Below are 16,625 nucleotides of genomic sequence, written 5' to 3' on the forward strand. Positions count from 1 at the left end.
AGGAAAAAAATCTGATGCATAATCACACTTCTTGTAGTTGTTGAACAATTGAGCAGATAAGTATCTGATTACATATAAGAATTGTTCGTCCAAATATTGTCACAGCAGTTGGGAAAACAGATAAGAGTATAAACTAAAGGATGAAAAGATTTGCAGAAATTTGACAGATGATTACTACCAGCTCTTTGCTCCACTAGACATTATTTTAGTACCTACTAAAACATCAAGTTGATCTCCAAAGTAATTGAGATCAAACGAGGAGTCTTTCCTTCTGGACATTTGTGAATTACTCACCGATGTCAGTCTGAAGAGATTATCCTAGAAGCGATACAAAAGTATAGATTTACTCAATGAAGAATGGACATAGAAGTGAACAAAAGTAAAGATTTACTCAGTGAAGAATGGACATAGAAATGAATTACCAAAAGTTTCATCCCAAAATACAACAGAAAAGGCAGAAAGGTACACAATGCAGCCATGAGCCAACTAACTGCATCAATAACCCCAGATCTTTTCCACAGCAGAAACCCCCAGCCACAGAACTAAAAAATTATGTCCAGTGTGCATTCATCTAGATGATGAGGAAACAAAATAGTATAGCCACGGACGAAAATAATGAGATAACCATCCGTCGAGGCCCTCCAGAAGGCTGCAGAGTAGGTGGAGTTGCAGTTGATGGTTTACTGGAAGCCACAGGCAATGGTGCCTCCACCACATCAGACACCTGCAAGACCGGCAGCGGAGCTAAGGCCGGGGGCTCTGCCATTGGGTCCATAAGCTGCAGAAGACCACCAGGCTGGACAGGATTCATGTAAACTGGCGCTTTATCACCCAACTTCAAACAAGAATTTCCTGCACAAAACAGTGTTGGTTTACTTCAGTAAGAAATGCTTCCATTTTTTCACCATCACCTCAAGCATGGATAGTCAAGGTGTAGCAGCTAGTAGACCATAATTTAGCTAGGGTTTAGTGTATTATCACTTCAAATAAAGTATAAACGTAAATACTATGAACAGCAATAGAGATTCATTCACTCTATTTTCCTCTTTTCTCCCAAGGGCTTCTCAAGTTCAAATTAACATTGGACCCAATGCCAAATTGTTTGAGTTCTACATTATGAGAGGGATTGAAAGCATGCCAAGCATCAACTCAAATCTGGAAGGATAGTCATTTAATCACATCTGTTCTTAGTCCAACAAGGGCATAAATTACTTTTCAGGCAGGGAACACTCTGAATGAGTTATACCTAGATTTATAGCTCCATGAATGATGTTTGTCAGCTCCTGGACTGATATTTTTTCTCTTGCTCTATAAGCCCCAATTTGCTTCAAAATGGCCTTTTCTCCTATTCTTAATTAGGGAACAATATTCTAGATTCAAAAAGAAATATCAATTATCCTTACTTTTAGATTAGAAATATTATTCTAATTATTACACACATGAACCCCAATTATACTTTTACCTTTCAATCAGAAATCCTCTCCCCTCTCCTACCACCCACCTATCTCATTACATATTTACAAGTATGCATCATGTACCTACAATAAATGAGAAAAGTTAAATCTAAATTTCCATCAAATCATGACCATTTTGAGTCAATTTTCACTTCTCATTTATACTTTATCTCAACTTTATGTCACATAAAAGTAATTATTGCACCACTATCCTAAATTACAAGTAAACATTAAAATAACCTGCTCTAATCTAAAGGAATGAATTTTAGGAGTAAAAATGTAGAATAGCTATTCTAGATTTTTCTTAATCTCAAAAACAAGCAAGGCCTTTACTATTATAGACAAGTAGAAAAGAGTAAACATCAATGCAAGTTATAGGCATTACCTTTATATGCAACAGCTGTCCTCGGGAAATCCGTGATGAGACCATCCACACCAGCTCCTTGGACAAATCCATTTATCTCTACCGCTGGATCTGATAGGAAGTCCCACGCCTGAGAAACAAATTCGTTTCGTAATAAATAAACATACACAGCAAGGCCAGCAGATTGCAACTTCTGGACGAGCTCAGTTTGGCTGATGATGAACTGCTGACTAACAGGAAATATGGATTTCTTGCCAATAGCCACCGAATGGGCAAACTTCTTAATATCTTCTACTGAAGAAGTAACAGCATCACCTATTGACTCATCAATCATGTAAAGGAGGGTATATTTGGTTTGCTGCTTGAATTTGACTAGGACGGAGCTATTGGCAGATTGAACCATGACCTCCTGTCCAGTTTGATTGTTATAACCTGAATCTTTCAGAGTGGTGATGACATCGTCAGTTACACTATATCCTAAATTCTCTGCCAGAAATGCAGCATTCTGCAGCAATAATGAAAAAACATGGTCAAAATGCAGAAGATTATAGGTTACTTTATGAAAAAGAAATCATAAAAAATGGAAGATTCTGGGACTTTTAAGAAGACAGAATGATAACACAGTATAAGACTTGCCAACAAAAGCTAAACAGCAAGTCTGTTTATTGTTGATGAATTTAGATGTAAGAACCAACAAACTCTCTACTAACTTCAGATTGAGAGATACATCAAAGTATGCTTTGTGTTTAAGCAGGATGAATCTTAACTGATGCTGGTTTGGCAGCCTCTTAACCTTCTACACTACTGATAACACTCTGTGGCTGGCCCATATTGATGAGATCAGGGAAGGAAGAAGATAACAACTTCAACTAAAATTCAAGTAGAGTAATTCAGAAAAGGAAAAAAAAATGCATAATTTGTCTGAAATGTGTTAATGTGAAAGAGTGAAAAACATGTGTTAGTATGAGAGTAACGTTGGTTTGCAAAAGTTTCATGTTTTTGGAAGAGTGGGAGCCCATATTCCATGGTTCCAAAGGAAGATAAAGTAAGGGTATTATAAGAATTTTGAGTGTTTCATACTTGGGTATCACGAAGCAGCAACAGATCCACTGCAAAATACAGGGTACAATGACTCTAAATCATCCCTGATAAAACAATCCTTATCCAACGTTATCAGCCTCAATCTTTATCCAAGGTTATCACCCCTTATATATGTCAATACGAAAAACTCATATACAATAGGCCACATGATTATTTGTTTGCCATCTGAAAAGCCATCCCTCTGCATGTTTACATAGGCATTCAGAGCCTATGTTATTTTCTTAATCAAATTTAGAATCTCTTTTATCTCCTAATTTAATTAGAAGAGCTCTTGCCCTCTCCTACTTCATCTAGGAAACTAAAACATAGATGAACTACATTTCTTGGTCAAACTAGAACCCTCATAAGGAGGCCTAATCCCAATTAGCTTGAGAAGATCGAAACAAATAGGTCTTGAATATATATGTACACACTTTCTCGAGTAAGAAACCAACTTCATGCAATGCAACAACGCTCCACCACATTTGGTAATTGAATACCAAGATTACATTTCGAGTGTCTACAAGCTTGAGCTCAATTGAGCAACTTATGCTCGAGCTGTCTTGAAATTATTGGGGTTGAAATTGAGCTCAAATTGATCTGTTCATTTGAATCAGACTGCAAGAATGTAAATGAGCCCTTTTACCAATTGCACCAAGTGCTTTAAGAGACAAATATGTTATATGATTTGATGTGATTTGATATGACATAATATCTAAACATATATTTTAACGTAATGAGCTAATGCTAACCAAACAAGAGCAAGACACAGTAAGCCCAAGCTCGCTAAGTTTATTAAGCTTGTTTAACAGTCCTAACAGTAAACATCTCAATATTTGACACCTCTAGAATTTTCAACAGTAAAACTCATGAACCTTGTTACACAATCTTCTTTACTTTGGAAACCTAGTTTACCAATCTTCTAAAGTTTTCTTTTGTGCTACTACAGCTGTCAACCAATTAGTAGTTCGGACGAATCTCTTTTCAAAAACAGTATTTGAGGTTTACAAGAACTCGTATCATACGGCAATAGTAGATCAAGTTCTGTAAATTGAACAAATAGCTGCTCTCACCTCGATTTTAATCACGACTCCAGAAAGAGCATTGTCTTTTGCAAAACCCAAAAAATCAGATAGTTTCATGAAGTTTCCTGCATTTTTGTATCGAGGGTTTCGGTACAATAGGTATTTAGCTTCTGGATTTGAGATAGCGGCTGCAATAGGAAAAAGCAAAGATAAAGTTAGAAAAAAGCTTTGTAACAAGGTTCAATAAAAAGTACAAAAAAATGAAAGCAGACCATGTGGAAAAAAAAACAAAGAATATGCAAGTGACTAAAATATAAAACAAATGATACAACAAAATATGAAAGCATTAATTTTGAAGTAATACTTATGGAAGGTAATATCCTAGTCATTCTTTTCTTATGAAGTTTTAAACAAAGATTATGTGCAGAGAAGAAACTGTTCACTTACGTCTCAACTTTTGGATCTCATCCCAGGTCAAATTAAATGTGAAAATTCCAGGATTACTCTGGATTTCTGGAATTGATGAAATACGGGAACTGAAGGCTGATTTTACAACTGTAGTAACATCCATGAGGTTTATAGAGCTCATGCATATAAGGATGCCATCTTGTGTTACTTGAACAGGACAGTCTATAAAATCAGCACCATCTTTAACAGCTTGCTGATAAGCCAAATCAGTACAATCCGGGTAGACCCCACTAGCGCCGTTGTTGGAGATAACTATAGGCTTACCTGAAACATGTAGAGCAGAAATTGGGATTCAATGCACATTGACATCATATAGACGCATGCCTAAGAAAATCTTCCAAACCAAAGAAGGGAAGGAGAAAAGGTATAGCCTACCTACCATGTTCAGATTTATTCATGTTTGTGTGTGAAAAGCAACCTGGAACAGCATCAGAATATATAACTCCATTAGTTTCATAAATTAGAATTACTCAGAACTAACAGAGATTAAATTAACAGCTACAGTTTAATAGATAGACTACCTAACCACAATAACCTGAACAGATTTTTCTTAGAGAGTAAATGAGAAGATTGGGGAAAAAACTACTTCAGGCCAGATAATGAAGTACTAACTCTTCTGTGCCTTCAAATTTGACTATAAGTAAAAGGAAATATTGCAACAATATTCGAACTACATTTTCTGATTTACAAACATTATTACCTAAAATATAGGAAATTAAATGACTAGTGTGTGCGAGGTAAGTTACTAGATGGTGATGCCTGAGCAGAATGGCTCATTATCTTGCGTTGTTGGCTGTTCTCTTCTTTAGGGACCAGCAGTACCTTATGGATCGATGATGTCTACTAGGAAGCAACATCTTTTAACAACAAATGGAATATTGGAAAACTTTGAAACAACCTATTAAAGTTAGTGTTGCCAAGATGAGAACATTTAATAGATGAGCAGCACTATGGAAATGATAGAGCAAGAATTATGTTCATGCGATTTAGGACTACCAGCATACAGAAGTCAAGTCATAATCAAATTAAGATCATTTCAGAAATTCAATGCTAAGCATATACTGCGCCAGTATGAACTATGGAGTGATAGCATACAAATAAAAGGTTCCTTCACAGGGCTGAGATGACCATAATCGGTATTGGAGTTGTTAGAATATAAAAGATTAAAACCACCATTTTCTAACAGCTTAAGTTTCTAAAGTAGTTAATAGTTAGTATAGTATTAGAGCAGGGTGTTCAGAGTTCGAATCTCGTTAAACTTATATAAAACATTCACTCATTTAAGTTAAGTCCATTTCCTAGGCCTCTCAAAATGCCTTAAGCCCAAAAATGATGGGATCTTCAAATATTTTTAAAACAACTATTCTCTAATAGCTTGAGCTTTTATAACACTTGGTGATTTAACAAGAGGAATGTTATGCCAAGAGTAAACCGAAGGAGTCAAATCGTAATCACTATTGGCAATCATTATATCATTGAAACGGCACTCCCAACATAACTTGGATTAGGTACACATAACAGGTTCCAAATCAACTTAAAAGCCTAAACATATAGGTTGTGAACCTATTTTCTTCTATTAACCCAACTTTAACATAAACGCCCGTATGCATTTATTGACAACTACAAAACTATAGTTGAATTAGAAAAACCAAGTTACCCAATGTCAAGCCGCATTGGAGTCCTTCATGAATTCAGTGATACTACTTATCTGCAAGAATATAATTAATGAAATGACACAAAAACATCACCTATGGCCTCTGACGCAGTGATTGGGAAATCTGTAAGTACACCATCTACTGAAAATTCCCCGTTGTCAACGAAAGAAAGATACTCAGCTATGGGATCATAACTATAGTTATAGCTGAAGAATGCATCATTTGCAAATCCTGATGCAAAAACTTCTAGTGCTTCCTTATGTGCATCCAAGACAAAAGAACTGTGCGGCTGTAGATAGCGATCAGATGTTACAGGCCATACAAAATGCTTGGGCACAAGAACTCCAGAGGCAAATGTCTTGATAAATGTAAGGTTCTTCAGCAGTGAACCATATGTCACATTTGTTGAAGGTTCAATATCATCTTCCTCCATAAAGCGAAAAATGAGCTTTGTCTTACTTTTCAATTTTCCTGCTAAACTGCTCAGAAAGGCTACTTCTGGCGAAGAAATATAATTCAGACTGACATCTCTTGACAGAGAAAGAAGATAGTTTCTCATGCTCAAATTATGCTGCTTGTAGAATACATCATGCTACAAAATAAGCAGTACTTCAACAATTAGTTTATATGAGGTATGAACTAGAAGTAGAACTATTAAAACTACAAGAGAGCCTGAATATAATGGAAATATATATCCTACCTGTACATTCACCCAATATGCTGAAGGTTTTGCTTTAGAGTCCACATCATCAACAGAAAGAATTGGATAGAGGTTTCTATCAAACTTATCAGTTCGAGAAAGAATTCCTTGCACCACTGTTTAGATTGTGAAAAACTTCTGAATGTAAGAGAATTGTTTTTAAAAGAATAGCAACAGAAGCAGCAATTCCAACTTACATGAGACTGCCACCAAGTCATTGAAGCTGTAGTCCACAGAAAACCACCCTTGTGTAGACACTCCATTGACAATGTAGTTATTCTTTCCGTCAGGATAGAAAGTTTGAATGTTTGTGCAGTTAGCTAAATCTATCTCTGGTAGACAGATGCCAACACCATCTTTTGTTAAGCGGACATCACACCATGAAACTGTATCAGCTGCGCCAGTAAGATATGAAGCTTTATAGGAAAGTAGACTGGAATCAGGGAACATTCCAGAAAAACCTCCCTTAGCTATTACTGAAGGGGGATTTCCTGCATTAGAAGGATGATAATTAGTCCTTAGAACAAGAAAGGAGAAATAGTTAGCTGAAGCAGTAAGGAGACTGTAAGATTTCAATTTTGGCAACAAAATAGGACAGCAAACTTAAATCTTTCAGGTGGATCAAGGTGGACACAGTTAAATCGCATAAGTACACATATAATGGTTCAATAGTATTACCTGGTCAGAAACCTATAAGGATGAATGGCTACAGAAAAAATTTCTAGAAGTTATTTTCTTTTATATGCCCAGAGCAGTTTTCCCTGTAGAGCTGTACATGGCAGCATCGAAAGCATACATGTTTTAAAAATTAAAACACTTAAACCTCCTGCTTGCTCAAGATTTCGTTTTTGTTCGAATACTATGGCATGTTGGTGAAAAGATTTCTGTTCAACCCTTCAAAGTGTCCTCCTCCTAAAGTTTTATGTTGTAGCTATACTAATGGGAATATTTTTTTTACTCAAGCTTCATTCTAATGTGCTTTAATAGATCAACGATAGGATGAAGTTCGATCATCATTTTTAAGTAATCATTTGTCACAACTCATTTCAGTTGTCTTGTTCATGCAAGTATACATAATATCTACCTTGAGAAGTTTAGAACCAGTAATGGTAGCACCTTCTTGCAAGGTGAATCCAAGAAAAATTACAAACAAATTATCATACGGCAGAACGCCAGGAAGAACAGTACATTGGGAAAAACTTAAATTTGTTGGATATCTTTCCAACTGATCTGCAAGTAAATTGGTATTCAGTGAACATCTTAACAAAATAAAGACTCATCAGTCATCACAAATCTTCATACACGCCACCCACAGGATGGCCTACAATTAATACAGGGAAAGCTGATTAAAAACTTCCTCTAAATCAATCTAATATTCTGGAAAGCAGCATTGATTGAGTTTATCAGGAGCACATATTGTGCAGTAATCGAAGAGCAGACAGTTGCCAACAACCAAGTTAGGCCTGGCAACAAACTGCAGATCCAAGTGTTGTTTCCTCAAAACCAACAAACAAACACTTGAGATCTCTCTTCTCATAACCTAACCAACCTAACCAACACCAACATCAACCACTTCAGATCATCAGTCAAATAATCTATTTTATATGATCTACACAGAGTTATAATATAGGAGACATCTTTTTCACACCACCACCCCCTCCCCCCCTCTGACAGCCTCACACCACCCATAGTAGAAAGGAGAGGACCTCCAGAAAGAGACCCACCACCCACCGTAGAGCAAAACGAAGCCCATAAGAGGAAACACCACAGGTAAAAATCAAGAAATCAGAAAGAATCACAGAGAAAGGGAGAGGAGTAAGTATTGTGTACCACTCAAGGTTTGCCAAGGAGACTTGGGAGCTTGCGCTGCTACCAGACCCAGATGAATCAGAGCAAGCAACAACAGAGGCAATGCAGAGCATATCCTTTCCCCCATTGTCGTCTCCACCAACAGAGTGAAAGAAAAACAAAGATCCCACTTCCGGCTCCGATTCAGATCTTACAGAAGACTAAAAGATGAGATTTTTTTTTTTAATGGGTTTTCTCTGCATAAACAGGGATCTCTGAGTTGGGTCTTGGCATTGGATTCAGAACTGAGCTTCTATTTGGAGCACCGCTGCACCAGTAGAGAGAGATAGAGAGAGAGAGAGAGGGCTAAGACTAGTAGGAGCAAAGTGAGAGACAGAGAAGGTGGTGGGGCTGAATTCCAGGCTCCCAGCTGGATCTTTCTTCAATGGACTATTCCTGGTACTTTCAAAGAGAAGACAAAAGTCTAATTACTTTTTTTTTTCCTGAGCTGACATTTGTTTTTCTTAAGTAATCTAACACTATTTTTCCTTCCCAGTTCACAACGTTATTGAAGAGATAAATATATATATAAATAAATCTAAATTTAAAATTCTCCAAAAGTTATAGTTTACTCTTCAAATTACTTGCATTTCTATTTTATAAAATTAATAATAACATTTTAGTATAATTTATATGACATAAACTTAATTTTCAAAAAAAAAAAGTATTTTTTTTTTTACTTTTTCTATGTCATTGTTTTTCTTTTTCCTTACTAAGGTTTGTAGGTTTGCAGGCTTATAAACCCATGTAAAAGGCTACATTATTTTTTTACTTTATTTTACTTTAAGAAGTAAACTTAATTTAAAATTTTGAAAGTAAATTATTACATGTTTATAAACTGATCATATAAATTGAATATAGTTCAGAGAGATCATAACCCTTTATTTCATACCGCAACCAAATTGCGCGTAAAGAATAGTATCTATTAGGTTATTTCTTCTGAACGATGAGAAAAGAAAATTGATTGAAAAGAAAACCCTAAAGAGTGTATTATTTAAATTATTATTATTTATTTAAATAAGAGAGAAGGAGGATTGTTTTCAGCATTAAGATAAAATGATTGGTGGCACTAAATGCCACCTTTCATTTCATACCTATGTGAATAGATGAAATTTGACAGTACCTTAATAATGGAAAAAAAGAATTACTTTTGAGGGATTAATCCATTTTTGGTGATTTTATTATTTATTTATAATCACAAAGGGTGGGCCCAACTTAGATCAGATGAGATCTATGGAAGACTCAAGGTCATGATTCAGTGGACTTTGGTTGTAATGGCCACTCATTAAGGTAACATCTATGGTCAAACTGACAAACATTATTAAAATACAACTTTAATATATAATAAATGACACCAAAAATAATTCAAGTTTTTTTTTTAAAATACTTTATCAAAGAAAACTTAACACTAAAGTGGAGTTTTTAACCAAATTATTATCTTAGACAATGAATTTTTTTTTCACTATTATTTTTCTATATTATATAGAAGATTACTGTAATATTAATTTTAAAAATAGTTTAAACAGTATTATATTTTAGAGGATAATTTGGTCAAACTCCACTATAAAGTCTCAAAGGAACTTGCTTCAAGAAGCCTATTTTCCTTAATGAAGTGCATAGATTAGGTATGGTTATGCAAGAAATAAATACCTAAAAAAAATAGGGTGATAAATGCATACTTTCCACACAAAAAAGAATAATTAATTATGCAATTATCTATTCCTCTTTGTTAGTAGTAAAAGAAGGGAAGCATCATAGAAGTTCTGGTCACCTACTTTTCTTTTTCTTTTTTCTTTTCTTTTTTCTTTTTTTTTTTAAATTGAAGTAGTAATATTTAAAGCTTAGCACAAGCAAATTTAATAATTTATTAATGGGGAGAGCCATGGATGGACATGAGAAGGTGACTCCATGTGACTCTTCTTTAAATTGAGGCCATTGTGGGGTCCTCCTCATGTTCATTGGGAACATCACTAGCCCTTACATTCCATTCAATGAACTCAGAGAGAAATATATATATATATGGTCATAAATTATTAGGAATTTGTTGTTTGATTCTATAAATTATTTCTCAAATTTGGTGTTCTTTTTGTGAGTTTTTGACCAAATTAAGCCCTCTTCCAAAGGGTTTTTTTTTTTCTGTTGATATATTTAATACCAAAAGAAGCATATTTTACTGTAACCGTTAGTAAAATATTAAAGTTAGCAGCGTTTGTCTAAGAAAAAAAATACTAATGAGTTCAGCGTCTTTTTCTTATCATTTTATGTGAGATAACTAAAAATTTAATTTAATGTGATAAGCAACAAGCAAACACATGAAATTTTGATGTCAAAAAAACATTCTTAGTAATTAATTATGGACAAAAATCATGGATCCCTTTTCTAGTACCAAACCAAAGGTTATGATCAAACAATTGTTAAACAATGATTTACATACTGTTAGTGCAAAATATTTTAATGTTATGATGTATAATTTATGATTATATATAACCAAGACACATAACTTATGGGAGATATTCAAGTGAAAAGAAATAAAAAAAAAATTAAAATTCAGTATTTGCACTGATTATTTGATACTGTTTATTGGACCTTCATTGAACATAGTGCCACAATTTATACATGAATAACTAGGGAAGATGCACTACAAATAACTTTCTTTGCTTATAAATTTGCTTATTACCAAACCTAATAAACTCCCCGTTTAGTAAATTTCATGATAAAATTAAAGTTTTTTTAAATATAATTTTCTTATAATATAGCGTCTTAATATAACTGATCAATCCATGTATATCACAATAAAATTAACTTCAACTCGAATTGGAATAAGTCAAAATTCACCTATGCATTTAAATGCATAAGAACGCGAGCAACCCATATACATGTATCAATGTACCTCAAATGTTGGAACTTTGTTTGGATGAATTGTATTCACTCATCTTGTTCATCCAACGTTTATCGAATATTATATCACAATCCATACATAATCAACTACAGAAGATATACCAGAAATAACTTCTTTTTTTCGTCACAAATTTATCAATTATAAAGCTTAACAAAATTTGTTGAAATTATGCTTTTCTTTATTTTTGGTACATATGATTGCTAAATAAGCTCTTATATTCAAATTTTAGAAAATATTTCACTTTTTGCCATAGAAAGCTCACCCTTCAATTATTGACAACATACTAATCGCACCACCCTCCTTGCATATCTGACTTAATTAGCATTGGACTTTTGAGTGGGACGTTAAATTTACTTATCCTTATTTACATTTTTTTTTTTATGAGTGTAAATGAGCTAAACTCAAACAAGGGTACATTCAGTTGGACCTCGAGCTCGAATTAGGAATGGCTCGGGCTCAGATCAACCTATTTATGAGTTAATAGGTAGAACTCGAATCAAATTAGCTTAGGGACTGCTAAGGCTCCGATCGACCTATAAACAATTCGAGCTCAAACTTGAATCATGTTAGCTTAGGAATGGCTCGGGCTCAAATCGATTAATTAACTAACTGGCTCAAGCTTGGCTCAGATCAGCTCTGGTATTGAAACCCTAGCTTGACCTAGGTTTGAACTTTACAAATTAAAAGTGAGATCAAATAGAGCCTGAGAGACACCAAAAGAACAACCATCCATCCAACTCCATCCCCAACCAAAAGAGGCCCCTTAACTTGGTAACAAACATTCTCTAAATATATATCATATAATAAATTTCTTACATATTCTAACTGAACATGAGCTGGCCTCAGTTTATTGTAATATTTCTCAAAAGTATACCAGAAATCACAACTCTTCTCCATTTTTAGGTTAATAGGATAAAAAGTTATAAGCGTTTCAGAATGTAGCATAAAATCTCAAGCAGCTGCTAATATCTAAGCTAATTAAAGAAACAACTTCTGTCCTTGAGATTTAATTACTTAATTAATTAATTAATGATGCAATACAAAGACATGCCAAGTGTAACTGTGTAACAAATGTAAGCTTAAGCAACCACTGTTAAAGTTTTCTGAACCACAAACTTAATTGGGAAAAGGCCAACAATTTGTGCATCAAAATGCCTGAAAATGGACAGAAGAAGTTGAGGATTTACAAGGCAAAGCAGCCCCTCTGCTGCTGCACATAAATTATATATATATAGCCCACCTAAAAGTTCATACAAGGTGAGCTATTGACATCCAAGTTGCAAGAATGGGGTCTGAGTACAACCTTGTTAGGGTTTATTTGGTCCTCATTTTTGCATGGGCTGGCACTGCACAAGACTCAATCTCAATCTATAATGTGAAGGATTATGGTGCGGTCGCAGACGGTTTAACCGATAATACTCAGGTGATTAACCTAATTTTCATTAGATGGGATTATAATAAGTTATATTGTACACAAATTGCTCGAAAAGCTTAAGCTAATAATTGTTGCGAATTTAAGATTAAACAAGTGTATATATATATTACCTCTAGGCATTTCAAAAGGCATGGGAAGTGGCATGCTCGGCGGCGGCGGCCGACGGGAAACATAAAATTCTGATACCGGAGGGAGAATACTTGGTGGGACCGTCGACGTTTAAAGGGCCATGCAAGGGCTTCATGGCAGTGCAACTGGAAGGGCAACTACTAGCCTCAACTGACCTTAGTATGTATTCACCAACAAAGAACTGGATTGAATTCCAATACATCGACGGCCTCTCGATCTCGGGAGGTGGGCGGATCGACGGCCGAGGAGCATCAGCTTGGCCTCAAAACGAATGCCCTAAGAAATCGAAATGCCACCTACTGCCCGTGGTAAGTCACTCATTAATAACTAACAAGTTTATTAGGATAATTATATTAGCATCACCCTCCTAATGGTATTAATGATATTAAAACATCAAATGGACTATTTAATCTGGCCTTTAATTATAATTATAGAAATCTAATAGATAAGTAATCAAAGATTTTTTTTTTTTGTTTCTTATGGTCTAGACCAAGTATTTGCCTATAAGTCATGGTTCATAAGAATGTGAAAAGACCTAATTACCCCCAATAGATATGTAGTCTAATTTGATAATGATAAGCATAGATTTAGGGGTAAAACTGTAATCCAGAGAATATTTATATTTTCGACGTGGTTGCTTGAAGTCGTTGGTTCTGAGCTTCGTCACGAACGCGACAATCAGCCGCATCTCTTTGGTGGACAGCAAGTCCTTCCACGTGAACATCTTCGCCTCCAAGAACGTCCAGCTCGACTCGATCACCGTCACCGCGCCGGCCGACAGCCCTAACACCGACGGGATCCACGTCGGCGACTCGGTCGGCGTCAGCATCGCCAACTCCGTCATCGGCACCGGCGACGACTGCGTGTCGATCGGCCCAGGCAGCGTCAACATCAGCGTGTCGAACGTGTCTTGCGGCCCAGGCCACGGGATAAGCGTCGGGAGTCTCGGGAAGTATCCCGACGAGAAGGACGTCGTCGGCGTGACCGTCAAGAACTGCACGCTGACCGGCACGACGAACGGCGTTCGTGTCAAGACGTGGCAGTCGACGCCGTCCCCGTCAACGGCGTCGGATTTCGTCTTTGAAGACATTACGATGAACAATGTGTCTAACCCTATCATCATCGACCAGGAATATTGCCCGCGTGCTGATTGCACTCAAACAGTAAGTGCCATTGACCAACAACTTTTTTTCTTCGAAGACTTCAAAAAGCTTAAGGTGAATGATTTGGATGTTCAAACATCTCTTTTCACAGTCTCCTTCACAAGTTAAGATCGATCGTATAGTGTATCGCAACATCAAAGGCACGTCTGCGTCCCAAGAGGCAATCAAGCTGGTGTGCAGCAAGGCGGTGCCATGCAACGGGGTGGAGCTCAGCAATATCAACTTGGTGTACAATGGAGATGTGGAGCAGGACTTGACAACTATATGTGTTAATGTTAAAGGGACTTCCAATGGCAATGTGATGCCTAATTCTTGCATTTGATCCGTCTCTTTTACTCCATCTTTCCATTGTATCGGAAAACAAATAGTACACTATATTCGATGACCTTTTGAACTAAAAACTTAAGTTGCCAGGTGTTGGAATATAAATATAAAAACTCTCGTTCTCTAGCGTTAGGTGACTGATGACTAATGATGTATATCATACTTCCAATTAAGAGTTTTAAAGTCTATTTCGGGCATTTATCACTGCCTCATTTGGATGTTATGATGATTCAATTTAATTATGTTGAACAGGAAAGATCTCCTTGAATCTTGATGATAAATTAGCATATTATGTTCAACTGTCAAACTACTCAATATACCATATGTGGTTATATATATATATATATATATATATATATATATAGAGAGAGAGAGAGAGAGAGAGAGAGAGAGAGAGAGAGAGAGAGAGAGAGAGAGACTTAATAAGCTTATTTATGCATTACTTAGAACTTTCACAGAGAGTACAATAGCAATAAGCTCTAACATAACTATAGTAATAGATCATGGCCTCATGAGCCATTTAGATTATTACATAACTTCCAACTTCCAAAGCAACATATATATATCTATATATAATAGATCGCAAACAACAAGCACCAAGCACTTACCTACTAGTCAACTTTAAAACACTTTAAAAAGACCATCTCTACTCATCACTCTTCTCCTCACTTGGAGCCCCTTTGCCTGCTTCCTCTACTTGATGCTTCTCTTCCAACTCCTCCTTTGTCTCCTCGGGAGTTACTGGAGCCTCTTCTGGGACTTCAACTTCCTCAGGCTCATCAACGGGCACCACCGCTGCAACTGCCTTAATCTTCTCGATTGGCTTCTCTATATTGGCTTCTTCTGGCTCTACCACTTTTTCACTCGCCTTTATTTCAACCTTCGATTCAAATTCTTGTGCCATTGTTGGGTCTTCAACAACATCAATAGATTCCTCCTCTTGCACCATCTTTGGTGTAGGTGTAGATGTTGGTAGAACCTCTATTTCATCTTTGGATGCCTCTTGGGCATCATTTGGTTGCTCCTTGGGGCTATTTTCTGGCAGTGATGCAGCATTTGTTGCTAACTGAACCTGCAATTACCCAGTATTCAATAATATAATATCTATAAATATATATAACAAAGAATTAACATTGCATCCATAACTTCTTTTTTCCTTGAAGAGAAAGATGTCTAGATCTATAGTTCTCAGCATTCTAGTATTTATGACTAATATTGAAAGGTAACAAATCTACCTCAACAGTAGCCATGAGAGCTAAGAAGAATTGAGATGTCTGAAGATTTAATGGTCACTTGTAGTAGAACAAATGTTTGTAAGTTGGAGGGCTATATATAGAGGTTGTAAAAAAGAGTACTTGGGTGTTGCGAGGAATGATCAAATGGCATGTGATAGTTTGTTGAGGACTTCAACATCACTGAAATCAATCTGAATTGTGTTGGTAATTGATGACATAGGAGGATATCAAGGAGGATATGAAGTTTTTCTATTGCTATGGAATGATCAAATGGCATTGTGATAGTTTGTTGAGGACTCCAACATCACTGAAATCAATCTGAAAAATGTTGGTAATTGATGACAAAGGAGGAGATTAAATTTTTCTATTGCTATGGGGAATAGTTTTTGAGTGAGTGGTCTTGCAAATGGAGGGCCAATATTCCACCTCCTTGTGAGTTGTGTGAGAGAGGGTTGTGCTTTGTGCGGTTTGGCACGAAGGTAGCCTACTCATTACCCATGCATGCATGTTCCAATTAATTAACCTTAAGCTCTCGTTCACTTATAGAATAAGAATAAATTTATTCTAAAATAGGCCGTCTTATTTTGGTGTAGTAGCTAAACAATATCTTACTTTATTCTAGTATAGTAATTTATCATTCTCTTTCATCTTATTCCATACAACTTTTAAATAATAATATAATAATAACCTATAATTACTATTTTGAGATTCTCTCTCTTTCTCTCCACTATCTCTTCTATTAAATATTGATCATCTTAGCTACAGTTTTGTTTTTCTCTCTCATATATTTTTTTATTTTATTTTAAACATCTCACCTAAAGTTGAGATTTTTTTTAAACTAGTAAA

The 16,625-nt window shown here is 35.7% G+C and overlaps 3 protein-coding genes across 3 annotated transcripts; 1 reads left to right on the forward strand and 2 right to left on the reverse strand.

Annotated features, from left to right (window-relative positions):
* Window positions 1–395: 395 nt before the first annotated feature.
* Window positions 396–8,974, reverse strand: LOC140767688 (glycerophosphodiester phosphodiesterase GDPDL4-like). Its single transcript, XM_073107682.1, has 9 exons — window positions 8,577–8,974; window positions 6,944–7,237; window positions 6,747–6,862; window positions 6,140–6,638; window positions 4,771–4,809; window positions 4,371–4,655; window positions 3,972–4,111; window positions 1,840–2,323; window positions 396–852 (listed from the first exon to the last, which is right to left on the reverse strand). Exons 1-9 carry the CDS (start codon window positions 8,680–8,682, stop codon window positions 572–574), a joined length of 2,244 nt encoding a protein of 747 aa, XP_072963783.1. The 5' UTR covers window positions 8,683–8,974; the 3' UTR covers window positions 396–571.
* Window positions 8,975–13,045: 4,071 nt separating this feature from the next.
* Window positions 13,046–14,542, forward strand: LOC140766847 (exopolygalacturonase-like). Its single transcript, XM_073106508.1, has 3 exons — window positions 13,046–13,365; window positions 13,702–14,220; window positions 14,312–14,542. The coding sequence occupies exons 1-3, from the start codon at window positions 13,171–13,173 to the stop codon at window positions 14,540–14,542; spliced, it is 945 nt and encodes a 314-aa protein (XP_072962609.1). The 5' UTR covers window positions 13,046–13,170.
* A 443-nt stretch (window positions 14,543–14,985) lies between these two features.
* LOC140767610 (uncharacterized) lies at window positions 14,986–15,896 on the reverse strand. Its single transcript, XM_073107595.1, has 2 exons — window positions 15,780–15,896; window positions 14,986–15,616 (listed from the first exon to the last, which is right to left on the reverse strand). Exons 1-2 carry the CDS (start codon window positions 15,792–15,794, stop codon window positions 15,191–15,193), a joined length of 441 nt encoding a protein of 146 aa, XP_072963696.1. The 5' UTR covers window positions 15,795–15,896; the 3' UTR covers window positions 14,986–15,190.
* Window positions 15,897–16,625: the final 729 nt, after the last annotated feature.

Source organism: Typha angustifolia, chromosome 9, assembly GCF_048772165.1.
Source record: "Typha angustifolia cultivar Huaian chromosome 9, ASM4877216v1, whole genome shotgun sequence".
Lineage (NCBI taxonomy): Eukaryota > Viridiplantae > Streptophyta > Magnoliopsida > Poales > Typhaceae > Typha > Typha angustifolia.

What these genes read in the sequence shown, in the direction of transcription:
- LOC140766847 (XM_073106508.1), top strand. Translation starts at nt 13,171, where the DNA reads ATGGCAGTGCAACTGGAAGGGCAACTACTAGCCTCAACTGACCTTAGT. An exon ending in AATGCCACCTACTGCCCGTG is followed by an intron (nt 13,366 to 13,701) that starts GTAAGTCACTCA and finishes GGTTGCTTGAAG; the next exon opens with TCGTTGGTTCTGAGCTTCGT. An exon ending in GTGCTGATTGCACTCAAACA is followed by an intron (nt 14,221 to 14,311) that starts GTAAGTGCCATT and finishes CTCTTTTCACAG; the next exon opens with TCTCCTTCACAAGTTAAGAT.
- LOC140767688 (XM_073107682.1), bottom strand. Translation starts at nt 8,682, where the DNA reads ATGGGGGAAAGGATATGCTCTGCATTGCCTCTGTTGTTGCTTGCTCTG. An exon ending in TGACTTGGTGGCAGTCTCAT is followed by an intron (nt 6,863 to 6,943) that starts GTAAGTTGGAAT and finishes CAATCTAAACAG; the next exon opens with TGGTGCAAGGAATTCTTTCT. An exon ending in GACAGCTGTTGCATATAAAG is followed by an intron (nt 853 to 1,839) that starts GTAATGCCTATA and finishes TGTTTTGTGCAG; the next exon opens with GAAATTCTTGTTTGAAGTTG.